General features: G+C 39.3%; 1 protein-coding gene across 2 annotated transcripts in view; it reads right to left on the minus strand.

Moving 5' to 3' along the window:
- Nucleotides 1-23469, minus strand: part of DLGAP2 (DLG associated protein 2) — a 506645-nt gene that overhangs the window by 102402 nt on the left and 380774 nt on the right. For both annotated transcript variants that reach the window (XM_026653071.1, XM_026653068.1), the window contains exon 5: nt 493-1562. In XM_026653071.1, the coding sequence (XP_026508856.1) occupies nt 493-1494 (1002 nt within the window). In that variant the 5' untranslated portion in view covers nt 1495-1562. The remainder of the gene's footprint in view (nt 1-492; nt 1563-23469) is intronic.

A 23469-nucleotide genomic window follows, 5' to 3' on the forward strand; every position in this document is an offset into this window, starting at 1 on the left:
GCAAAAGCAACTGAGTTTACCAGTAAATCTAGCCCTGTGTTGTTAAGAAGGTTTGGGAGGAGATGTAGGAGTGACAGAACAGAAGGAAAGATCTCTCAATTTCTCACCCTGACTAGCTTAATATCTTTAATTTATAATTGTCTTCTATAAATTTATTCAAGACACAAACTGCTGTGCAAAGTGTCCCTTTCTGTAATCTGAAACACAGACTTCATCAAGATTTAAATACAGGATAAACTCAGGTACTGAAAACAAATTCATTAAAATTAGACTAGTTAACATTACGTCAATTTTATTCACATTTCAATCTGAATCCTATTAATAAAGAATAAATACTGCAGATTTCCCACCTCCAAGATATCTGCAGTAGGTGAATACCATAATCTTTGAGAGAGATTTACAGGGCACCTCTATAGTTTTACAATGACTTTCTGGCATAAATTATAACTAATTGCTTTTCTATTGCAAATATTAACCAAATCTGGCTTTTACCTGAAGGTAATGGCACGGCCTCAAGGAAGGTTTGATTTCCTGATGAACCAGAGGCTTATCTAGGTTAAGCGATGACTTGCGATAAGCTTCTTTAGCCTGGCTTACTGTAAGTGTAGACCAAGAACTCCTTTTCATGTATTTACCATCAGGGGTCATTGCTAGCCCTTCACAAGCAGAACATTTCACATCATTGTTACTTTTGGAAGTCTTTAGTGAGAGATCCCCAAAGTGCCCCTGGAGAGCTTCAGGGTAGCAGTGGGAGATATGATCTACATGATGCCTATTAATCACGCTAGGTGTGCGATAAGTGCTATCACTGTCCAAATTATCATCAGAGCTCCACCAGCTACTCATTCCAGATTTATGCTTGCTCTCTGGTTTTCGCTCCTTACTTTTACTCCTTTTGCTATGCTTGGAATGATGTCCATGATGATGGTCGTCCCCTCGACTGTCTCCCTTTGTCCCATTGACATTGCCTTTGGATGATCCTTCCAAAGAATGAGACTTAGTGAAAAGTTTCTGGACTGAATGAACAAGATGGCGTATTCTTCCTGGGCTTTCACTGCGTTGTTCTGCAGCTGTTGAGGTCCTCTGATATTGTAAAGTGTGAAACCCATCCCTGTGGAGAGGAAGTTGTTTCTCAAACTGATCCAGGAGATTGGCAGGAATTCGATTAATCTTAGGGTTAGCGTGAGACATGGCGCAATCGTCCCTCGTTTCGTAATGTGAGCTGTAGTGCATTCTGGGGAAAGTGCTACTTGACATGTGATCGCCCATAACCATGGGCATCATCATGCATTCTGAATGGATGGAGCTTCGCGGTGAGCAGCGATGATGGTCCAGTGGGCAGCTCTCTGTAGGGCTGAGAAGATATGATTGCCTTTGCTCCTGCCCATGGTGGATATGATCATGGGTGTGTTCACAATCTTCAGGGGATGCTAAACCACAAGTATGAGCAGAACATAATTGTGGTTGGTTGCGACTACCAGATAATCCTTTCATGTTCCTCGGAGCAGGCGAGAATCTTTCTTCATTGAAGTGCTGAGAAGGTGACCAGGAGTACTGCTGGTCTGTTGATAGAACACACACAGTTCAGTATTGTAGCTAATTAAAATATTAATTTTAAAAGTACAAATATATTATGAAAATAAAGCATTTTTTCATAGAAACTCAATGGAAGTTACCAATCAGGGACTACAATCTCCAAATTAAAGCTGGTTAAATATTTGCTGCAAACAACTTATTTGGTGAATTTAAACCTTTTTTGCTTGTTTACAAGTTGTCTACAAACAGATCTAGATTTTTCTGAATGTGTTCATTATGCAAATCTACTCAAATAATTTTGATGGATACATTTTGAGCATTTAATTAATTAATTGATATTTTGCCTTCATTACTCAAGCTTTGTGACTGGTCACCTAAGTCATGTGGTATTGTTTCTGTTCCCCAATTGGATGACCAAATCCTTATAAACTGTTTTGTCACAAACTGAACTTCATTTTCTGATTAAGTGAATCTCAGTTACAGACCCCAAATTTGCTATTCAAAAAACATATATACAAACTAAACTACAAGTAATAAACAGCAAATAATAAAGGACAATGAACACACTGACTTCAACCTGGTTTCCATGTCCCTAAACTTTTCATGAGCAGGTGTCTGACACTGTTTGAACATCTCTTATCAGTAAGGCTACGTTTTAGTCACGAGTATTTTTAGTAAAAGTCATGGACAGGTCATGGGCAGTAAACAAAAATTCACAGCCCATAATCTGTCCATGAGTTTTATTATATACTCTGACTAAATGTTGGGGGGAGGGGCGGCTCAGGAGGGCAGTCCTGGGGGGGCACTGTGGGTGCGCGGCCCGAAGGACGCCGCAGGTGCTCGGGGGCATGGGCGCTGCGGGTACTGGAGGGGGAGGAGGTTGGCAGGGCTGGGGCAGGTTCCCTACCCAGCTCTTGGGAAGCGGTTGGCCCAGCTCCTAGCTTCACATCCTGCCTCGGCTCCACCCCAGGCCGCGGTTCGGCAGCTCCCATTGGCTGGGAACAGTGGTCAATGGGAGCTGCGGGAGTGGTGTCTGCAGGCGAAGGCAGCATGTGGAGCTAGGATCTGAAGGACGGGAGTTGCTGTTGTCCTTCTGAGGAGCCCCCCCAAAGTAAGCACCACCCCACACCCCACACCCCAGCCCTGAGCCCCGCCCCCAAACTCCTGCTGCTGGGAGGTGGGGGGCCCCAAGACTGCTCAGGCGACCCCCAGGCCAGGCGCACTGACTGCTGCAGAAGATACGGAGGTCACAGAAAGTCATGGAATCCATGACTTTCCGTGACTTCTGTGACAAACACAGAGCCTTACTCATCATCTATCCAGATGCACTCCCATAGCAGTCACTTTCTTATACTGTACAGTCATCTCCAAAACATACTATTTGTCCCAGAGTACTGTAATGAGATATCATTTCTTTCAACCACTCAGATACCATATATCTACATGTAGAAGCTACCGCTTCTATTATAGTTAATTATTTGCTCCTGTAGTTTTTGTAGTAAAGTTGTGGCTACTAAACAGGAGTGATTACTAATCAAGGGTGGCTTGTAAATGAAGGTATATGGTATTCAGTTTTTGATTAATTCGTCTCCTTTTCTTATGCAAGTCCTTGCAGCTGTCAAATTCGGCAAACAAACATTTGAAAACCCAAAGAATACTTCAGTTTGATTTAGGCATTCATATTCCTCCTCAAAATTCAGCTTATTAAGGCAAACATTTCAAAAGCAGATAAATATCTAGGCTATTTAAAACCACTCCTTTAGAGGATCATCTATGCATTTAAGAATTTATACTTCCAACTCACTTCAGCACAGTCTTTCTGCAAACTTGCTCTTGAGAACGCAGTAATGGGTAAGTTACTGCAGGTGCATGCTACAAACAAGTAGAGACTTCAACGGAAATGGAAGCCAGAGAATATGCTCCTTGTCATAATCTGACATCAGCAACCAGCTTTCAAAGGTAACACAATAGTGAAGGAGCAGCTGGAGTGATCTTTATACACCTGTGAAAAGTCTCTCCCCCTCTCAGGTCCCCATTGGAAAATCAAAGCCTGGCTCTGAATACAGGCAAATGGGTATCTTCCTCTTTGCAAATAATACAATACCCATGATACAATAGCAATTCATTGATATTCTTTGGCAAGAGCAAAGTTATAACCAGAGCAGTCTGGTATATTGGGGGATACTTAAGTAATAATTTATTATATTTAATAGAATTTTAAGCAAGGTTTTAAAGGAAATTCAATATTCAATTAAAACAACAAAATCTTATTCTGCATCTTGGGTGAAATCCTGAACTCACAAAAGTCAAAACTGACTTCAATGGAATCAAGATTTCGTCCCCCGGCTTAACTGTGGTATTATATTAATCTTTCTCTACTCTTTTCTACTTCTGTTTTGTTTATATCAATCTATTTTACCTACTTCTGGCCTGTTATCATATTAAAATGAAAACTCATTGTTCTATACACAGATTCTATTCTAGTCTATTGTACTGTTTAGCTCAGAATCTCCTGCACAAATATGGCTACACAAAAGAAACAAAAAATAGAAATGTTCCATTGGAATGACCTAATTTTGATTATCCAATGAAAAGCAGAACTATTATATAGACAAAACAGTAAATTATTATAACAGTCCATTTGGATTTAGCCACATCACTAGCAGAGTATTTAATGGTAGTTAACCCACTATATCACCAAGTAGTATCATGAGAACAGTAATGTTCCATGCTTTGCATTTATAAAGCATCTCCCACTAAAGGATCTCAAAGAACCTAAGAAACATTACTGAATTAGTCCTCACAACATCTCTGAGAGATACTGTAGGTATTACTGACCTCTTTTTTAAAGATGGAGAAACTGAAATACACACAAACTTACGGCAACTTTTTCCAAAGTGGCCAGTGCTTTTAGTTGACAGCCCAAGAGCAGTGAAAGAAGGCCCCTCAGTCAAATCAAGAAACCAGCAAAAGTCAACTCTCCAGCACCTTCCGGATTGACTGGGAGTCTCTCGGAATCGGCCTCAATCTCCCTGTGACTATTAAAGGCAATATGGGAGATTTTAATAAGCCAAAGTCCGGTTGGCAGCGCAGAGGGGCTAAGGCAGGCTCCCTACCTGCCCTGGCTCCGGGTGGCTCCCAGAAATGACCGGCAGGTCTCTGCATCCCCTAGGCACAGGGGCGGCCAACGGTTCTCTACGTGCTGCCCCCAGCCCGAGCGCTGACTCCGCAGCTCCAATTTGCCAGGAACCGCGGCCAATGGGAGCTGCGGGGGCAGTGCCTTCAGGCAGGGGCAGAGCATTGAGCGACCTGGCCGCCCCTGAGCCTACGAGCCAGACATGCCAGTCGCTTCTGGGAGCCGCCCGAGGTAAGTGCCGCCCAGCCAGAGCCCGCACCACAGAAGGTTGCAAATATTTTCAGCTGGCTACAGCTCTAGGGGTGTGATCACGTTAGAATGGGTGATCTAACAGCAGCTTTTCCATCTCTAATGTCTATGATTCTTGCACAGTAAGATTGCTCAATGAATGGGTATAATTGCCTGTATACTGTTATACTGTATAAAATCACATCTTTCACATACTTGGGTGGGATTTATGTATTTTTGTCACAATTAATTGTGTCCTTGTTGACTACTGTGCAACTTTATTACAAAGCATATTTTAAAAAATTAAAAATAAAAAAGGAGATTTTTTTTCCCCAAGGAGAAAAGCTTATAATATATAAAATTCATAATTACATTGATATGCAAACAATCACCTACACCAAGGTCCCAAATCACTCAGCTAAGGGCTCTACTTTGGACACAAAACAGAATGCTCTTGGGCATCACTAGTTTCCCATTACCAGTCCTCTACAGAATTTCATTTACTTATTTACTTTCACTATGAATTTATCAAATTCTTGGAGTTTGTCCTGTACATTCCCTCTCCTCAGTCCCTGCCCTACTCCTGAGAACCCAAGTACTTGGCCTAATTTGAATATCAACATCAGAGCAAGCTTAAAAAAATATAATAAAAACAAGCTAGAATGTGGCAGGAGTTTTGCCCTGTTTCTTAAAGGAGACAATAAAAATGACAGAATGATCTTATTCAGTCACTTTTCTACAAGAGCAGGCCGTATGTTTTCTTATAACAATATTTTACATTTTTTCATAATTGAGGATACTAATGTCTCCTACAAAGGAAGCTGCACTGCCATTTAGTATACAAAACCAAGGAAGCTTTGAATATAGCAAATTAGAGTAATCCAGACCAGTTTGGCCAGAGTAACTAGGGGCTGAGGAAATAAATCATGTTAATCCTGCAACAAGAGCAGTGGCTTTTATTGGGGTTCTATTGGAGAAAGAGAGGAATCTTTCACTGACTTCAAGGGACTTTGGATGAGGCCACTAGAGACAACAGGACTAGTCCATATATACGATTTATTCCTTTCATGGTATTGACCCAGATATATGTTGTCATATATGGATAGCATATAAGGATGGCATTTGACCCTTAGTTTGAAGACCTATTAGCAATTTTTAAAATCCTGTAAAACTCTTTAAAGCTGCCCTTTCTATGCAATGGAACACTGTATGAAGATGCACCAAACTTAAACTCTGATGGATGTCAGAATTCCCATCCATTCCCTCTCTTCCCCCATTACAGCCTCTGTCCCCTCCTCTACCTTCTTCCACCTTCTCCTGGGTACTCCATTCCACTTTCCAATTTTAAAAATGCTGCTCTTTTATTTCAAGTAGCTGCTAGGCTGTTCTCTTCCCTCTAGGCAGTGGCCATAATTCTTGAGAACATGACAGTTTCTCTACCTTGTGTCAGCATCAAGGGAGGAGAGGCAGCTAGCATCAGCTTTAATTACTGAGAGCATTGCTTGAAATTGTGAAGTAGTTCTGTTAACATTAGTGTGCTAGGGCAAGGGGCCTGAAAACCTTTAAGCAATGAAAAATCAAGGCTCTGCATCTGTAACTTCCTGGAACTCTGCTATTTGCTAAAGGGAATCAGTGTGAAAACAACTGGAAATGCCTCAGACATTCAAAGCAAGTATCTGTCACTGCAAATTTAGCTCTGCAAATCTGTCTGTATGTCTCATATTGAATGCAAACTGAGAAACCATAACAAATGATAATGCCTGGAAGTAATAAACCATACCCAATACTTACCCACTTGTTTTGGAAAATTGCTGATTTCCATTGAAAAATTATTTTATATTTGCAAATGTTTCATCAGTCAAGCAACACATTTAACTGTTTTAAGTAGACTAGTTTTTTATTTCTATATGCCATGCAAATAACTTAGAAGCCTAACTACAGCCTATTGCGGGGATTGTGGCACACTAATAGGAGGAAAAAGAATGACTACTAATAAAAAAAGCTTGCATGGATGTTTTGTCAATATACAGAGTGAATTTAAAAGAATTCCTCTATTTTTGCAAAATATTGAGGACCTCTGTCACTTAGGGCCTGAGCCAATGGTCCTGATCTGAAGAGGTGCTGAGCAACCACACTTCCAGATGAATTCAATGGAGCTGCAACTGCTCAGCACCTCTGAAATCTTGCCATAGGTTTCAACTGGAGCAGGAACAGCCCCTGGGGCCCATTCCTGCAGCCATTGTGGCTTTAATAGGAGTTTTGCCTGCATAAGAACCCAAGAGCAGTTTTCCCCTGTTAAATTGTTTGCTTATAACTTATTCCAGCACTGAAAGTGAACCTTTTGTTGGTTGCAATGGTTGACTAACTGGCCAATTGGAAGGAACAAATACAGGAAATGTCCCAAGGAGCTATTCTAGTCTTATGAGATTTCCAGCCTATTTATGGAGACCAATGAGGTTCATATAACATTTACATAAGCATCCAAATCATTTGGATGCTTACCTGATCTGAACCTCTGAATTTCAGAGATTGGCTTTTACTACTTTTATACTCACTCTGCAGCTGCATTTGCAAATGAGGATGTGTGTGTAATATGCCAGATGTATGGATCCAGACGTAACAAAATTGCAATTTCATCCAAACCAAACATTTATGCACTAAGGCCCCAATTTTGCAATTCCTCCTGCATGGGCGCATCTCTTGTCCTGCATAGAACCCCAGTGAGATATATTCAGTGAATGGGGCTGAGTATGGGTGCAATGGGGGACTGATGCACAGTGAACTGCAGGATCAAGGCCTTAGTTACTCTGGTGTATATTTTAATAGAAAGGAAATTCAAGCTCTTTGAATTGCTCTGTGGTATGATAAAGATGTTGCAGGGAAGGGATACCTAATATTAAATCTGGATAAAGGCTTTGATAACCCAAGATAATGGTGGGAGGCACAATACAAAAGATGTCTAGGGATAGGATACAGGCTCTGTAATGCCTCTGCTAGATTATTGTGAAGCTGCAGTGATGGAAGGGAGCCACACATCCTACCTCTAGACTAAAGGTAAAGCACCAGATTGTTCTTGCTACAGTGAAGGGACCAAGAATAAATTTTTGAAAAGTGCTTCTGTAACCTGGGAGGCTAAATCCCATTTTCAAAAATGATTTTGGTATTTAGAAACCTATATCCCATTGAAATTCAATGAGACTAGGGCTCTGTCTGAAGTGCCTGAGTCACTTTTGAAATTGGGTTTTAAGTATCTAAGGCACTTGGGTGCTTTTGAAAATTTTACCTCATGTCTCAGTTTTAGGCAATCATCATCATTAGGGCTGTCAAGCGATTAAAAATGTTAATCGTGCAATTAATCGCACTGTTAAACAATAATAGAATACCATTTATTTAAATATTTTAGATGTTTTCTACATTTTCAAATATATTGATTTCAATTATAACATATAATACAAAGTGTACAGCGCTCACTTTATATTTCTTTTTTATTACAAATATTTACACTATAAAAAACAAAAGAAATAGTATTTTTCAATTCACCTAATACAAGGACTGTAGTGCAATCTCTTTATCATAAAAGTTGAACGTACAAATGTAGAATTATGTACAAAAAATAACTGCATTCAAAAATAAAATGATATAAAACTTTAGAGCCTACAAGTCCACTCAGTCCTATTTCTTGTTCAGCCAATCACTCAAACAAGTTTGTTTACATTTGCAGGAGATGATGCTGCCCGCTTCTTGTTCACAATGTCACCTGAAAGTGAGAACAGGTGTTTTCATGGCCCTGTTGTAGCCGGTGTTGCAAGATATTTACGTGCCAGATGCGCTAAAGATTCATATGTCCCTGGATGCTTCAAAAACGATTCCAGAGGACATGCGTCCATGCTGATGATGGGTTCTGCTCGATAACGATCCAAAGCAGTGCAGACGAATGCATGTTCATTTTCATCATCTGAGTCAGAAAGTTGATTTTCTTTTTGGTGGTTTGGGTTCTGTAGTTTCCGCATCCAAGTCTTTTTTAAGACTTCTGACCTCGTCCCTCTCAGATTTTGGAAGGCACTTCAGATTCCTAAACCTTGGGTCGAGTGCTGTAGCTATCTTTAGAAATCTCACATTGGTACCTTCTTTGCATTTTGTCAAATCTGCAGCGACAGTGTTCTTAAAATGAACATATGCTGAGTCATCATCTGAGACTACTATAACATGAAATATATGGCAGAATGTGGGTAAAATAGAGCTGGAGACATACAATTCTCCCCCAAGGAGTTCAGTCACAAATTTAATTAACACATTATTTTTTTAACGAGCTTCATCAGCATGGAAGCATGTCCTCTGGAATGGTGGCTGAAGCATGAAGGGGCATACGAATGTTTAGCATATCTGGCACATAAATACATTGCAATGCTGTCTACAAAAGCCCTAGCTGAACACCTGTTCTTTCCGGTGACACTGTAAATAAGAAGTGGGCAGTATTATCTCCTGTAAATGTAAACAAACTTGTTTGTCTGAGCGATTGGCTGAACGAGAAGTAGGATTGAGTGGACTTGTAGGCTCTAAAGTTTTGCATTGTTTTGTTTTTGAGTGCAGTTATGTAACAAAAAAAATCTACATTTGTACGTTGCACTTTTACGATAAAAAGATTGCACTACAGTACTTGGATGAGGTGAATTGAAAAATACTATTTCTTTTGTTTATGATTTTTACAGTGCAAATATTTGTAATAAAAAATAATATAAAGTGAGCAGTGTACTTTGTAGACTGTGTTGTAATTGAAATCAATATATTTGAAAATGTAGAAAAACATCCAAAATGTTTAATAAATTTCAATTGGAATTCTACTATTTAACAATGCGATTAAAACTGCAATTAATTGTGATTAATTTTTTTGAGTTAATCGCGTGAGTTAATTGACAGCCCTAATCATTATATAAAAGATACCTCTCATTTTGGGCCCAATCCTGCAGCTTTCTTATCCCACTGACTTGAGTGGAACTATTTGCATAAGTCAAGGATGCAAGACAGAGCCCTTCAGATGTAAGTTTACCTCCTCATCTTCTTATACACAGAATTTCATGTCAATTTAAGTTATTTACATCTGTTAATAAAGATATTGGACATTCAGTTGTCACTCATCCTATGCTAGAGAATGTATTACAATGCTGTCCTTAAAATGTACATTCCTATGGAAATTCTTGTATAAATAATATAACTTAACTGCCTGTTATTGTACCACAGTAAAAAAAAAAAATATTTGGCACCAACACACATGAAGCTCCCTAGCCCTTCAGACAACCTGCTCCCAAATACCTGGAAAAACAAGATGGACCTTGCAAAATGTCCAAGTAGGTTCACAAATTTATGGACATCAGAGATGCTAATCATGAATCTGACGTTATGGTTTCAAGTAGACTTAGAACTTGCTATCTTATATAAGTAAAAGAATTGGAATTCACAGGTTTGCAAATGCTATGGGGTCTGATCCGCAAGCCTGCCACATGCAGAACTCCCATTTAAGACTGGCCCCTGTAAATCTTTATGCACATAAGTAACTTTACACACATGAACAATCCCAGTGAGTTTAATGGGACAACTCATGTGCATAAATGCGTGCAGGACTGGATCCTAAGTCAATAAGAGCTCTGCACGTGGAGGAATTGTAGGACGGTACCATATGTTGGTGGTTTTACAGACACTTTTCTGCAAAGCTGACTGCACTTAAATCTACAGTACATTTAGCCACAGAAGAAAGGTTACCTTTTCAAAGAAGAGGCCCCAAAACTTCATTTTTTTACATGAAAATTTGGATTCCATAGAATACAACAAAATCTGTGAAAGTAATAATAATACTTAATACTTAGCACTTCACAGTGCTTTACAATTTCAAACTGCTGAACAAACATTTCATTATTCTTCACAATATCACTGTGAGGGAAGAGGGAAGTGAGCAAAATGATTTTTTAAACCCATCATTTTTCACAGAATCTGTCCATATGTGGAATCTAGTGAAAAAATATGAAGAGCTGTGTTTGACAAGACCATAAAGCACTGGCATTTGCTGACCCATGTAAGTGTCGTCTTAGAAAGAGCTAAACTAACTTATCAGTTATTTCCTGCCACCTTCTAGACACACAGCTGTTTGGAATTGAAGGATGAATACCTTGTAGTTAGTAGGCCAAATACAGCCTGAAAGTAACGCTTCAAACTCCACTGACATCACTGGAATTGCAACTGATTATTACAGGGCTGAGTTTGGGAAACTCACCAGTTCACCAGGAAACTCAGTAAGAAAGGACAGCAAAATGAATCTGTTAGTCAAATTCAAAGACCCATATGAATTTGTCCACTATTCTCCATGTACAGATGAAATCCTGGTCCCATTAAAATCAAGGGCAAACTTCCCATTGAGTTCAGTGAGGCCAGGATTTCACCCTCAATGGTTACTGAGAAAGAATCTCAGCTACTTTATTCAAATATGCAATTATAATAAAAACACAGGATCAGCTTTAGCTAGGATTGAATATTATCAAATTGCAATTTGAGCCTGATTGGTACAAGTACATTAGAAGCCTCGACAAATCACGCAGCACAAGAAAGTAACACTCAACAAACTAGACATTTACACGGTACAACTCCAAGTAAGCATTGTTTGACATTTACCAGGCCAAATCATTTAGCAATGGCTATCAGTTTTAATCAATTTTAAAATTTCTGTCAGATGCCATTTCAAGCCTAATGGGTAGCAGATTTGCTTAAAGTGGAATTGAGTTAACGGGAGGTTGCTGTAGTTGATAGACATTTATGCAAATTCCCCCCAGATACATGATAACGTGACCACAGAAAATGGCCATTTTGGGCAAAGAACTTAAAGGCATCATTGACTGATTGATTCTCAGTGTTCCTATTTCACTATTTTAATGTGGTTTATTTAAGAAAACGTGGACCATGATAATTTTTCAGATTCCCTATTTTTTTTACATCATTCACCCAATGATGTTCCCTAGTCCTACAATTTATGTGTGGTTGAATTCCCAGTGGTCTTTATGATGTCAAGTTAAAGACACACATTTTTCCTCTTACGTTAAATAAATCTAAAGATTTAACCTCATACTGTTGGAGTGGGAGAGTTATGACGGAAATGGAAAGGACAAGACAGGACAGGAGTTATTAGGGAGTTGCTGAAAAGGAGGAAAACTGAGGATGGTGGCTAATTGAGGGCTACAGAAGGTGAGGATCCAGCTGGAAGACTATCAGAAAATAGTTTGATTTTTCTGAGTCGAGGCAGAAAGTTCAGTAGTGAAATCCTGACTCTTCTGAAGTAAATGGGAAATAAATTGGCATTTATGAACCTCGTCCTGGCAGCGCTCCTCTGTGTGACTTCAGAAATATGGGAGCCTGATGTAAGAGAAAATAAAATGCAGGCTCACTTAAACTACTTCCGTGTCAGTTCACTGTGTAATCATGATCTACCATTTGCTATTGTATATTACAATAATGTACCTTTCACAGCGCATAAGTGCTTTCATAAAGCTCTTCTGGCCTTATATATAGTGGATACCATTTAGAGGCCAGCATTTGCCAACTGTTATAATGCAATGGTATCTGAAATATATATCACAAGTCTCCCCTATACTTAGACACCTACAAATGTTGACTTTTTAAATGGTAATAGGTACATAATATATTTTATTTTTCCAATGCAGTTTATAAATAAGCTGTATTCATAACTCTTAACCAAGCTCAGTGAATGGGCAACACGACAGCAGATGAAATTTTGTGTTAAATGCAAAGTAATGCATGTTGCATGGAAAAATCTGAATTACTCATACATCTAACTGGGTTCTAAAGTCACTCTAATCATCTCAGGAAAAGGACGTGGCATCCCGCTCAATGAAGACCTCTGCTCAATATAGAGCTGTAGTCAAAAAGCTAACAAAATGCTAGACTACATAAGAAATGGGATGGAGAAAAAATATGGAAAATATTATGAAGATGTTATATAAATCAATGGTTCATCCTCCTCTGGAATACTACATGCAATACTGGTCACCCCATTTCAAAAAGCTTTTCAGATTAGAAGGGGTTCAGAGATGAGCATGAAAAAATTACTAGGGCATACGAAAGCTCTCATCTGAAGAAAAATGGAAAAGATAAGGATTAGCAAGGAAATGATTAAGAAGAGACGCAATAAAAGTATACAAAAATAATGAATGGTATTGAGAGAGTGGTTAAAGAACTTCTATTCTCACTGTCTCATAACACAAAACCAAAGGGACACTTAATAAAACTGAAAGCAGCAAATTGAAATTCATAAAAGAAAATATTCTTTCACAGACTGTGGAACTCATTGCCTCAGGATGTCGTTGAAGTCAAGAGCTTAGCAAGATTCAAAGAGAAATTTCACATTTATATGAATAGCAAGAACATCCACAGCTATAACAGTAAGAACTACAACAAGATGTTTTAAAGGGGATATAAAACTCATGCTTCAGAGTTTAAGCCAATCTCTAAATATTAAGGGTTAGGTGGAAACTCCCCTAGAGGCCAGACTATACCACCTCTACCCATTGAAGGGTTTCTTGTACCTTCTTCTGAAGTGTCTATCACTGTCCACTGCCAGATATAGGATACTGGAGTACATGGACCACGGCTCTGAGCCAAAATGGCAAATTCCTATGTTTGAGCTGCACTCAGCAACAGCATAGAGCCTCTTAACTTCAGCAAGAGCAGATGCTCCTTGAACAGCTGAGAAGAGATGATAAAAGATAGGCACAGGTGTGGAGCTGGCATTGCAATGGAGGTAACCAGGTGGCTGCAAGCACACACATGGTCTGGGTTTCTGATTGGTGCCCTCACAATCCCTTACCAAATCCAAGTCCTGAAAAGGAGGAACTAACTGAACATTTCCCAGCCTCATTGAGCCTTAAATCCCTAGTGGACATTCAGAATTAAAAGACAACATCTGAGATGGTCTGGTTAGGGCAGCAGAGCAGAACTCAGGAGACCTACAGAGATTTTATATAGGTTTAGAGAAGACACTTAATCTCTCTGTACCTCAGTTCCCCACCTGTAAAATGACTGAAGTAATCCTATTTAGTTTGTAAACTCTTCAGAGCAAGTATAAGGGACTATCTCTTACTGTATGGTATATAAGGCCCCGCACAATGAGGTTCCAATCTAATTTGGGGCCATAGGTGTTACTGTGATACAAATAATAAATTAAAATATAGTTTTATCATAAAAAGACCATAAATATCCAATCAAAAGAATGGGAACAAGTACGCAGAGTCTAATACAATATGACAACTGAGCAGTTCATGAGGGGGCACAGCTAAAATTAAACCATTCAGCATTCTTAGCCCTGCCTTGGATATGGCTGTATAGTGGAACAAATCAGTGCCTCATTTGAATGCTGCATTATGCAGACATTCTGACAAGATATTGTCTAATATAAGGGTTAGTGAGAAAAGATTGGATAATAGCCCAGAATACCAATATCTATTCTTCCCAAAACACTTCAAACTCTGGTGAAATCAGTATTGGCCCCTTGAATATGCAGCAACAGCACAGCAGCCTAGATAAACACAACACTACAGTGCTGAATATGAGTAAAAGAAAGTTGGAGTGTAATTGCTATGATTTTCCTTTGTTATTTGAAACTTTTCATTTGGATGGAGTTTGAGTGTTAGGAAAATGGCAAGAGAAACTGTGCCATTTAATTCTAGTTCTTTTACATATGAAAATATCAACACAGCTGGTGGATTGTCTTTTTAAGCACTTTGATTTGCTTTGGTAGAGAATTCCACCATGGACATTTGCTACAAAGTAACAGAACTTTTTGTTACCTTTAATGGCTCTTAAATATGCCAGCACATCAAAAAAATGGTCCCTCATGGTTGACAATAGGAACTGCTTTAATGCCTGGACGTTCTAGGGCAAGTTTTATATGTTGTATATACTGTTCATAGAAAAGTATATTCTGAGAAACTGTCTATTTGTCTGTAACTTCTTTGTGTGCCTAAGCAAAGGGTGTTCTAATAAAATGAGTTTATTTATTTAAAGACTGTCTTTATCAGCCAATGACTATTCTCTGTGCAAATACTGAGATTCCAAAATGGCCCCCGAAAGAAGACAATAGAAAGGCCTTAACCAGAACAAAGAAACTTTATACCTATTAATAACCATCACTGAACGGCAGTAAACTTTAAATGAGAAGGGAAGTGTCTATCTCTGATCTTGTATAGGCTTTTTCAAGGTCTCCAATTGTCCCTTGCTATGGTTAAAGTTACACACGGAGACTTTCACTTAGGAATCGCCAGAAGGATTTCTCATAAAAAAGCCCTCCAAAACTGGCAGAGCCCTTTGATCCATGGGAAGCTAGGGCCACTCTGGCTCGTGGCTCCATTTGCTCCCAGGGATCCAGGGCTGTACTAACTTTTTTGAGTAACTTTTGGTACTGAGTGTGAGCCACCCCTGTCCTTCCCCATTTCTGCCCTGCCTTTCCCAGCTCCATTCCCTTCTCTGTCTACCTGGCCCCCTGGGCATGTGGAGAGATTTAGGGTGGCTGTATTCACATCCTGCATACTGTTGTACAATCTCTGTACAAAATATGCCCTGTTTGGTATCATTTGAAAACTAATAACTCACTGATCATTAATATTCATATGTGATGTATGCACATAGTGCATATTACGAGTTATGGATATATGCTGGGGTTATGACTAAAATGTATTTAACCAGGCATGACAAGGACAGATGATAAACGGATCTGCCCTGGCAAAGAAATGAGTTTACTTCTCTGACCAACCCAGTCATCAGGCAGACAATGATGGCACATTTACATGTAAACAGTAAATAGGGGCATCAAACTAACAAGGGGAGTGGGGGAGATTGCAGGAAATATAACAATTTGCATTTTAGCAGGTACCAGCAGGGGAAGAAAGTGCATGGAGCTTCCTCCACCACTAGACTCCACTTCACATTCCTCACAGTTTGAATAAACTTTACTTGGAAAGGTGACCCTCAGAAGAATCCATTTCAGAGGTTTACTGATTGATAAACACAGGGGGGCTGAACCTCAAGTGATAAGTAATTGAACCAAAGAACTCAAGGATCTGAATGTGGAGGAGGTTGGAATTACTTGGATGTGCGCCACCAGTAGAAACAAAAAACCTAGATATAATATATATATAAAAAAAGTTACCATAGGGATAATTACTCCAGCCAGGACAGGCTGGGCATTTTAGAACTCACTACTCAAAGAATTAAATTTAAGCGTAAGAGAGAAATAAAAATTATGAAATGCATAGACCAGTCAAAAAACTAAAACAACACACTTTGAAAGAAGTATCAAGTAATAACAACAACAATAATACAAGTATGTGTTGGGAGGTGAGTGTGAAAGACAGAGAGTATGTGTGACAGACAGACACACATGGGGTGTGTGTGTGTGTGTGTGTGTGTGTGTGTGACAGAGAAAGAGAGACACGCGCTGCCCCTGTAAGTATGCTGCCCTTTGTAGATCAGCACTCAGCAGTCTGAAACCTGCTTGTTCAGACACAGCAACAGCTGATAGCAAGCTCCCTCCATCCTGAGCCCTGTTGTGTCCCTCCCCCCCGCTCTGTGGAGATGGGGTACAGGAACAGGAATACACCCCGACATCAGCACCCTCCCCACCCCTCTGCTCTGCACACAAAAGTAGAAAGCCTATAAGGAATGGAAGATGGGAGGGATCAGAAAGAAAAGCTACCTCTTGGAGGTATAAAGGAATAAAGAAGTGGGACTGCTAAACACTGAGGGTGGGGTGGAGATTAAAGATAATCTAAGCATGGCCCAACACCTAAACAAATACTTTGCCTCAGTTTTTAATAAGGCTAATGAAGAATTTAGGGGCAGCGGCAGTGTGGCTAATGGCAATGAGGAAATGGAAGTAGAAATTACCACATCCGAGGTGGAAGTCAAACTCAAACATCTTAATGGGACCAAAGCGGGGGGCCCAGATAATCTCCATCCAAGAATATTAAAGGAATTGGAACGTGAAATTGCAAGACCAATAGCAAGGATTTTTAATGAATCCATAAACTCAGGGGTCGTACCCTATGACTGAAGAATTGCTAATACAGCACCTATTTTTAAGAAAGGGAAAAAAAGTGATCCAGGAAACTACAGGCCTGTTAGTTTGACCTCAATTGTATACAAGGTATTGGGACAAATTTTGAAAGCGAAAGTAGTTAAGGACATAAAGGTAAACGGTAATTGGGATAAAATACAAGATGGTTTTACAAAAGATAGATCATGCCAGACCACCCTGATCTCTTCCTTTGAGAAGATAACTGATATTTTAGACAAAGGAAATGCAGTAGATCTAATCTACCTGGATTTCAGTAAGGCATCTGATACAGTTCCACATGGGAAATTATTAATTAAATTGGAGAAGATAGGGATTAACATGAAAATTGAAAGGTGGATAAGGAACTGGTTAAAGGGGAGACTACAATGGGTCATACTGAAAGGTGAACTGTCAGGCTGGAGGGAGGTTACCAGTGGAGTTCCTCAGGAATCGGTCTTGGGACTAATCTTATTTAACATTTTTATTACTGACCTTGGCACAAAAAGTGGGAGTGTGCTAATAAAATCTGTGCATGACACAAAGTTGGGAGGACTGGAAATACCATACAAAAATATCTAGACAACCTTAAAAACTGGAGTAATAGAACTGGGATGAAATTTAATAGTGCAAGGTCATGCATTTAGGGATTAACTACAAGAATTTTTGCTACAAGCTGGGGACTTATCAGTTGGAAGTGATGGAGGAGGAAAAAGACCAGTGTATACTGATTGATCACAGGATGACTATGAGCTGCCAATGTGATGTGGCTATGAAAAAGGCTAATGCAAACCTAGGATTTCCAATAGAGATAGGGAAGTGCTAGCACCATTATAAAAAGCACTGGTGAGATGTCATCTGGAATACTGTGTGAAATTTAGCTTCCCATGTTTAAAAAAAATAAATTCAAACTGGAACAGATGCAGAGAAGGGCTACTAGGATGATCAGAGGAATGGAAACCCTACATTACAAGAGGAGACTCAAAAAGCTTTGCACATTTAGCCAAATCAAATGAAGGCTGAGGGGAGATATGACTGCTCTCTATAAATACATCAGAGGGATACATACCAGAGAGAAGTTATTTAAATTAAGTGTCAGTGTTGACACAAGAACAAATGGCTATAAACTGGCCATCAACAAGTTTAGGCTTGAAATTAGATGAAGTTTTCTAACACTCAGACGAGTGACTTTCTGGAACAGACTTCCAAGGGAGTGCTGTGGGCAAAAACCTAACTGGCTTCACGACTGAGCTATCATATTGATTATTAGTGCTATGTTACATTTTAACCTTATGTTTGTAGAGCTGTAAAAAGTGATACTGTTTTAACAAATTTGGAACTAATGCCCAGGCTGGTTTATGTATCTGTAAGGAGTAGAGCATGACTACAAAGCTGCATAAACAGGCTGAACACAGGGTCACTGAGCCTGTGCATTGGTTGACTTGGGACTAAAGGTAGGCAGAGGAGAATAGCACCTGTCCCACTGTTTGAAACTGTATAGCTACTCAGGGATTTTCAGGAGCTACTGCTTGCTACAACCTCTAACAGCTCTAGCACGTATAAAGAATTTTCTCTCCCACTCAAGCCACCAGAATTGAAGGGCTTTCTTCATCCTTAATGACTTCCTACAGAGACCAGGGAGAGACTCTACACTGGGAAAAAAAATCCTTTTCAAATATGCTACCATGGTAGGCAGGTGGAAAATACCCTTCTCTCCGCTACCTTCATACTGAGATTTTTTAACCACTGTCACTATCTCTTTTCTACTGGCTGACAGCTCTATTCTGGATTTATGAGGGAGATAATGCAAGTTCTCAGTGCCACCCCTAATTTTCATTGGGACCTAGTGCGCCTATATGGCAGGCGAGGAGGACTGTCAGACTCAGCCCATGGGAAGGTGTGGCTGTGTATGTGCTACATGACCATCTCCAAAGTGCTGAGCCATTGCCTTGAGAGTGTATGGTTTAATTCTGCCATTGTCTGATTACTGATGAAGACAAAGTTACTTTTGGCAGTAATGAACTGCACAAAGGAAAGAAAACTGTGTGTGAAACTCTCAGTTTAAAAGTCTTTGAGATAGCAAATTAACTCAGAACTGAAGTTTCTGAGCATCTGTATAAGGGCTTGGCTAGAGTTGGGAAATTTGACCTGGTATAATTATGCTGATTTAATTACAGTGGTGTAAACCCCTAATGGAGACACACTGCACCAGTGCCAACTGTGACTGGTACTTTGTGAGATTTCCCATGGTCACTTATATCCACACTGGGGCTTGCACTGGCATAGCTATATCAGTTCAAAAATTCCAGCATTGATAGGGTCTAAGACTCACTACGGAAGAGCAGCAAGTGGAAGAAAGGACACTGAGTGCAAATCAGGATAATTATTTTGTTTTTAAGGAATAAAATAAGAAACCCCAGCATATTAGCTGTCTGTAATGAGAGTAAATTTAAAACATACAATATGTCTTTGCAAGAGGTAACATTACACTGAAAGTGCTTGTGCGTCTCTAGCAAGCTGGCCAGGTAAGAGGGCAAAAATCATTTGTACCAAAAACCAACTTTACTTCTTGACAAACTAATGAATAAATAAAACCACTGTCTATTCAATAGTAGAAATGGGTGAATAATTCATTATAAATAATTTATTTTATGAATACTAGCTCTTTTCCTGTTTGAGAATTGACTGCGTGATGTTGTGGTGCTAAAGCAAAGGAGAATAGCACTTGCCTCACTGTTTTCATTTTCTAAATGAATTATTTGGAATTATGAGCTGCATCATAATTATTGGTCTATAGACATCGGTAAGCAGTTAGTTGCCAGGGATCAGTAATTAAAATCCAGGCTGTTTAATCAATTTTCATTGGATATTTAGGTCACATGGCATGGTTCTTTTCCCTGGTTGGATGGGTAACACTTAGAATCAGGTTTCAGAGTAGCAGCCGTGTTAGTCTGTATCCGCAAAAAGAACAGGAGTACTTGTGGCACCTTAGAGACTAACAAAATAAGTTTGTTAGTCTCTAAGGTGCCACAAGTACTCCTGTTCTTTTTACTTAGAATCAGATTTCAGGTAAGAATATATGCAATTTCAAGTTCAAAATTTGTTTTCCAAAAATATTCTCCTATATTTGATTAAAATTGTCTGTGTTTATGGCAATTTCTGCCAGTAAATGCTCCACTAAAATATTTGCAGGTGGGGAACAGAAAGGGTACAAAGTAGCTATATTTAAAAATATGAATACATGTTCATAGAACTATTTTTCTTTTTAGAATTTGCACAGGTGTAAAGTACACAACAGACCTCAGGCAAGTCACTTAGACACTTTGTGCCTCAGTTTCCATATGTAAAATGGGAATAATAGCATTTCCCTCCCTGACGAGGCTATTGTTAGGATAAATACATTAAAGATTGTGAGGTGCTCAGATCCTAATGGGGGCCATATAAGTACCTAAGATCCATTTTTTCTTAGTGTGTTTAATAATTACAAATGTACATATTGCTCCTGCAATTTGGGGGGAGAGGGGCTTCTGAGTCCCATTGACTCCCATTACATTCCATGATGATGTAATGGTCTGCCATCAGGCACCATTAGGAAGAGGGATGGTCTAGTGGATAGGATACTGGATTGGGATACAGGAGTGTTGAGTTTTATTCACACTTTCTGTGACACCATAGGCAAGTCTGTAAAATGGGGATAATACTTCCCCCTACTTCACCAGGGAGTTATGAGGGTAAAATCATTTAATAACTGAGAGATGCTCAGTGATGAGGGTTGTATAAATACCTAGTGAGACAGATCAAATTGAAGGATCCGGGTTTAAATGTTTATTTCAGAAAAAGTTGTATTCATCCTAACTTTCTTTCCTATTAATACTGCCTTAAGCCATAATGTTCAATTTGTGACATTAAAACCCTTTTTACAGCAATTCTTCATATGAATAGAGTCAAACACAAGACGCTGCCCACTGAGTGGTAAAAACTTGTAAAACACAAATATCTTTACTGCTACAATGGGAATAAAAAAATCAAGTGTCCCAATACATTTTTGATAATGGTTATCTTTTCCTTATTTATTCCAGGATGAAAATCACCCATTAAAGCTTTTTTGAAATGCAACCCCCACCTCCAAACTTTTCTTTTACAATTTGGTCCCTTTAAATATAATAAATTTTCCTTATTTCTCTCAGTGACCTTAGACTAGCATTATTTTGTGGTGTCCAAAGTCAATAGTCACTTTACAGGTCAAAACGAGACGAGGCCCCTGCCCTAGGACTTTACAGTTTAAATACTAGCATAAAGCATAGCTTCACAGAATGCTAGTCTCTATGGGCCCAATCCTACATTAATAATAATATTAATAAAACTGTGTATTTAGAGATCACACATCATCATAGATCTCAACATATTGCACTGCGGCAGGCAAGTTTTAATACTTAAGTTTTGCAGAGCCAGAGATTTGAAGTGACTTGTTCAAGGTCACGCAGCATGTCAGACTTTATGACTCCCACTCCCAGGCCCTTCCTTGTTGACCATGTTGCCTCTCATGGATGTTCCCAATGGAAACAATGGGGATTTGGGTATGGGAGGAATGCTGGATCAAACTGGATAGTAGATTTCATAATAACGAAAGCTCTTTCCATACTGTGATCTCCATTAAAGAAACAACAATGTAGAAACCTCTGAAATATTACTCTAGAGAATAAAGTGGGTTCAAAAGCTTTGGTAAGCCTTTTTAAAAGAATCCAATAAGCTTTTGGCTGTATAAACTGATGAGCTGTTTTGCAGAATCAATACTATGACAGAGTTGATCTTGGGCCTGTCCCTTGATAGCTTCTCTAACTTTATGCAGGGGATTATTAATAATTCTATTTGGCACTTACACAGTGCTTTTAAATTTGTGAAATACTGTACAAACATTAGTTAATCCTGACAATATCCCTGAAAGCTAGGCAGGTAATATTATCCAAATTTTAGAAACAAGAGAATGGAGGCAGAGAGATTAAGTGATTTGTCCTAGACTACGGGCAAATCGGTGTCAAAACCAGGACTTCTTGGGTCAGCGTTCTATGCTCAGATCAAAAGCCCACACCTATGGGAATGGAGTGCATCAAAGACATCATGTCTTTTTTCTCTACTGCAGGCTGTTTCTAAAATCACTTTAATATTAGAAAACAGGAGCCCTATTCTCTGCCAATAGGAGACTTCCACTGATTTCAATTGGAATTACCCATATCCTGCTGGGGACAATAGTTGCCTACATTTCTCCTGTACTAACTGTTGTTTGGGTTAGAGTACAAGTGATAAAAGAAAGTTTCTCTTTTAGGATCCGATCTGGTTCCTGCTGATTTCAATGAGCACAGGACCAAACTCCACATCAGAGACATCTTATTCTGGTTCACATAGTAATAAAATGGAAATAATGCATACCGAGCCTTTACATAAAATTGCCATGAGGATGCCTCTTGTCTATCACATATCTTGGTGATCTGTCAGTTAAGGAAGCAGAATCCCTGGTTTCTTCTGCAGAAATAAGGTGGGAGGATGCACAAAAGGTCCATGAGGGAAGAATTAATTGGAAACTTAAATTGAAACTCACAGAACTTCCTACCCCTACATAGGTTATTCTCCTCTATGGGAAGAATGGGGACCTCAGATTCTTTGGACTTGGAATCCAAGAGAACAATACTGTGATGCTGCACCCCATATTCTTCATAAAAATGTTGTTGTGATATGAATATGGCATAACTAAGATATGTTTTATGCGAGATGGGACATGTGAGGTATCATTGGAAAGGTTATGATTTGCTGAATGTGATTATCCACTTTGTATGCATGTATCAGTTCTGTATCTGAAGTTAGGAATATTGACTATGTAACAATTACAACTGTGTGTGTACTTGGGGAACGCCTACCAGACAGTAGGCAATCAGCCTGAATGGGCCATTAGGAAAGACAATAGAATGGGTCTTTGAAGATGCTGATCTCTCATCTTCCTGGAGTTCCTTCCTGTGGATGTTACAAATAAACCTTGTCTCATGGTGGCGTTAACACTAAAAGATCATGTGATAATGTCACCTGGTAGGGAGTACCACTTTGGACACTGCTGGTATTTTTTCCATTGGAAATAAAGGATTTCTGTCTTATGTACATCCTATTTAAGGCTGGAAAGTGAGTCAATCAGGGCTCTTCTCCACTGCCTCTTCACACAAGAAGGAAGACTGCTGAAAGCACCAAAAGAAACAAAGGAACTAAGCTGGGGAAAGGCAAGGGCTGAGTCCAGGCTGAGACAGGGGTCTAGCCTGTGAAGAGAAATAAATGGAATGCTAGGCTGCAGAAACTCTGCAACCTGCCTAAAACAACATTTAGGGTGAGAAATTACTATTTGTAACCCGTTTCTTTAGTGAATTAAGCTTAGGTTGCGTGTTTTGTTTTATTTGCTCAGTAATCTACTTTATTCTGTTTG

Source organism: Terrapene carolina, unplaced genomic scaffold (genome assembly GCF_002925995.2).
Source record: "Terrapene carolina triunguis isolate 2854851 unplaced genomic scaffold, T_m_triunguis-2.0 Scaffold42, whole genome shotgun sequence".
Classification (NCBI taxonomy): Eukaryota; Metazoa; Chordata; order Testudines; family Emydidae; genus Terrapene; species Terrapene triunguis.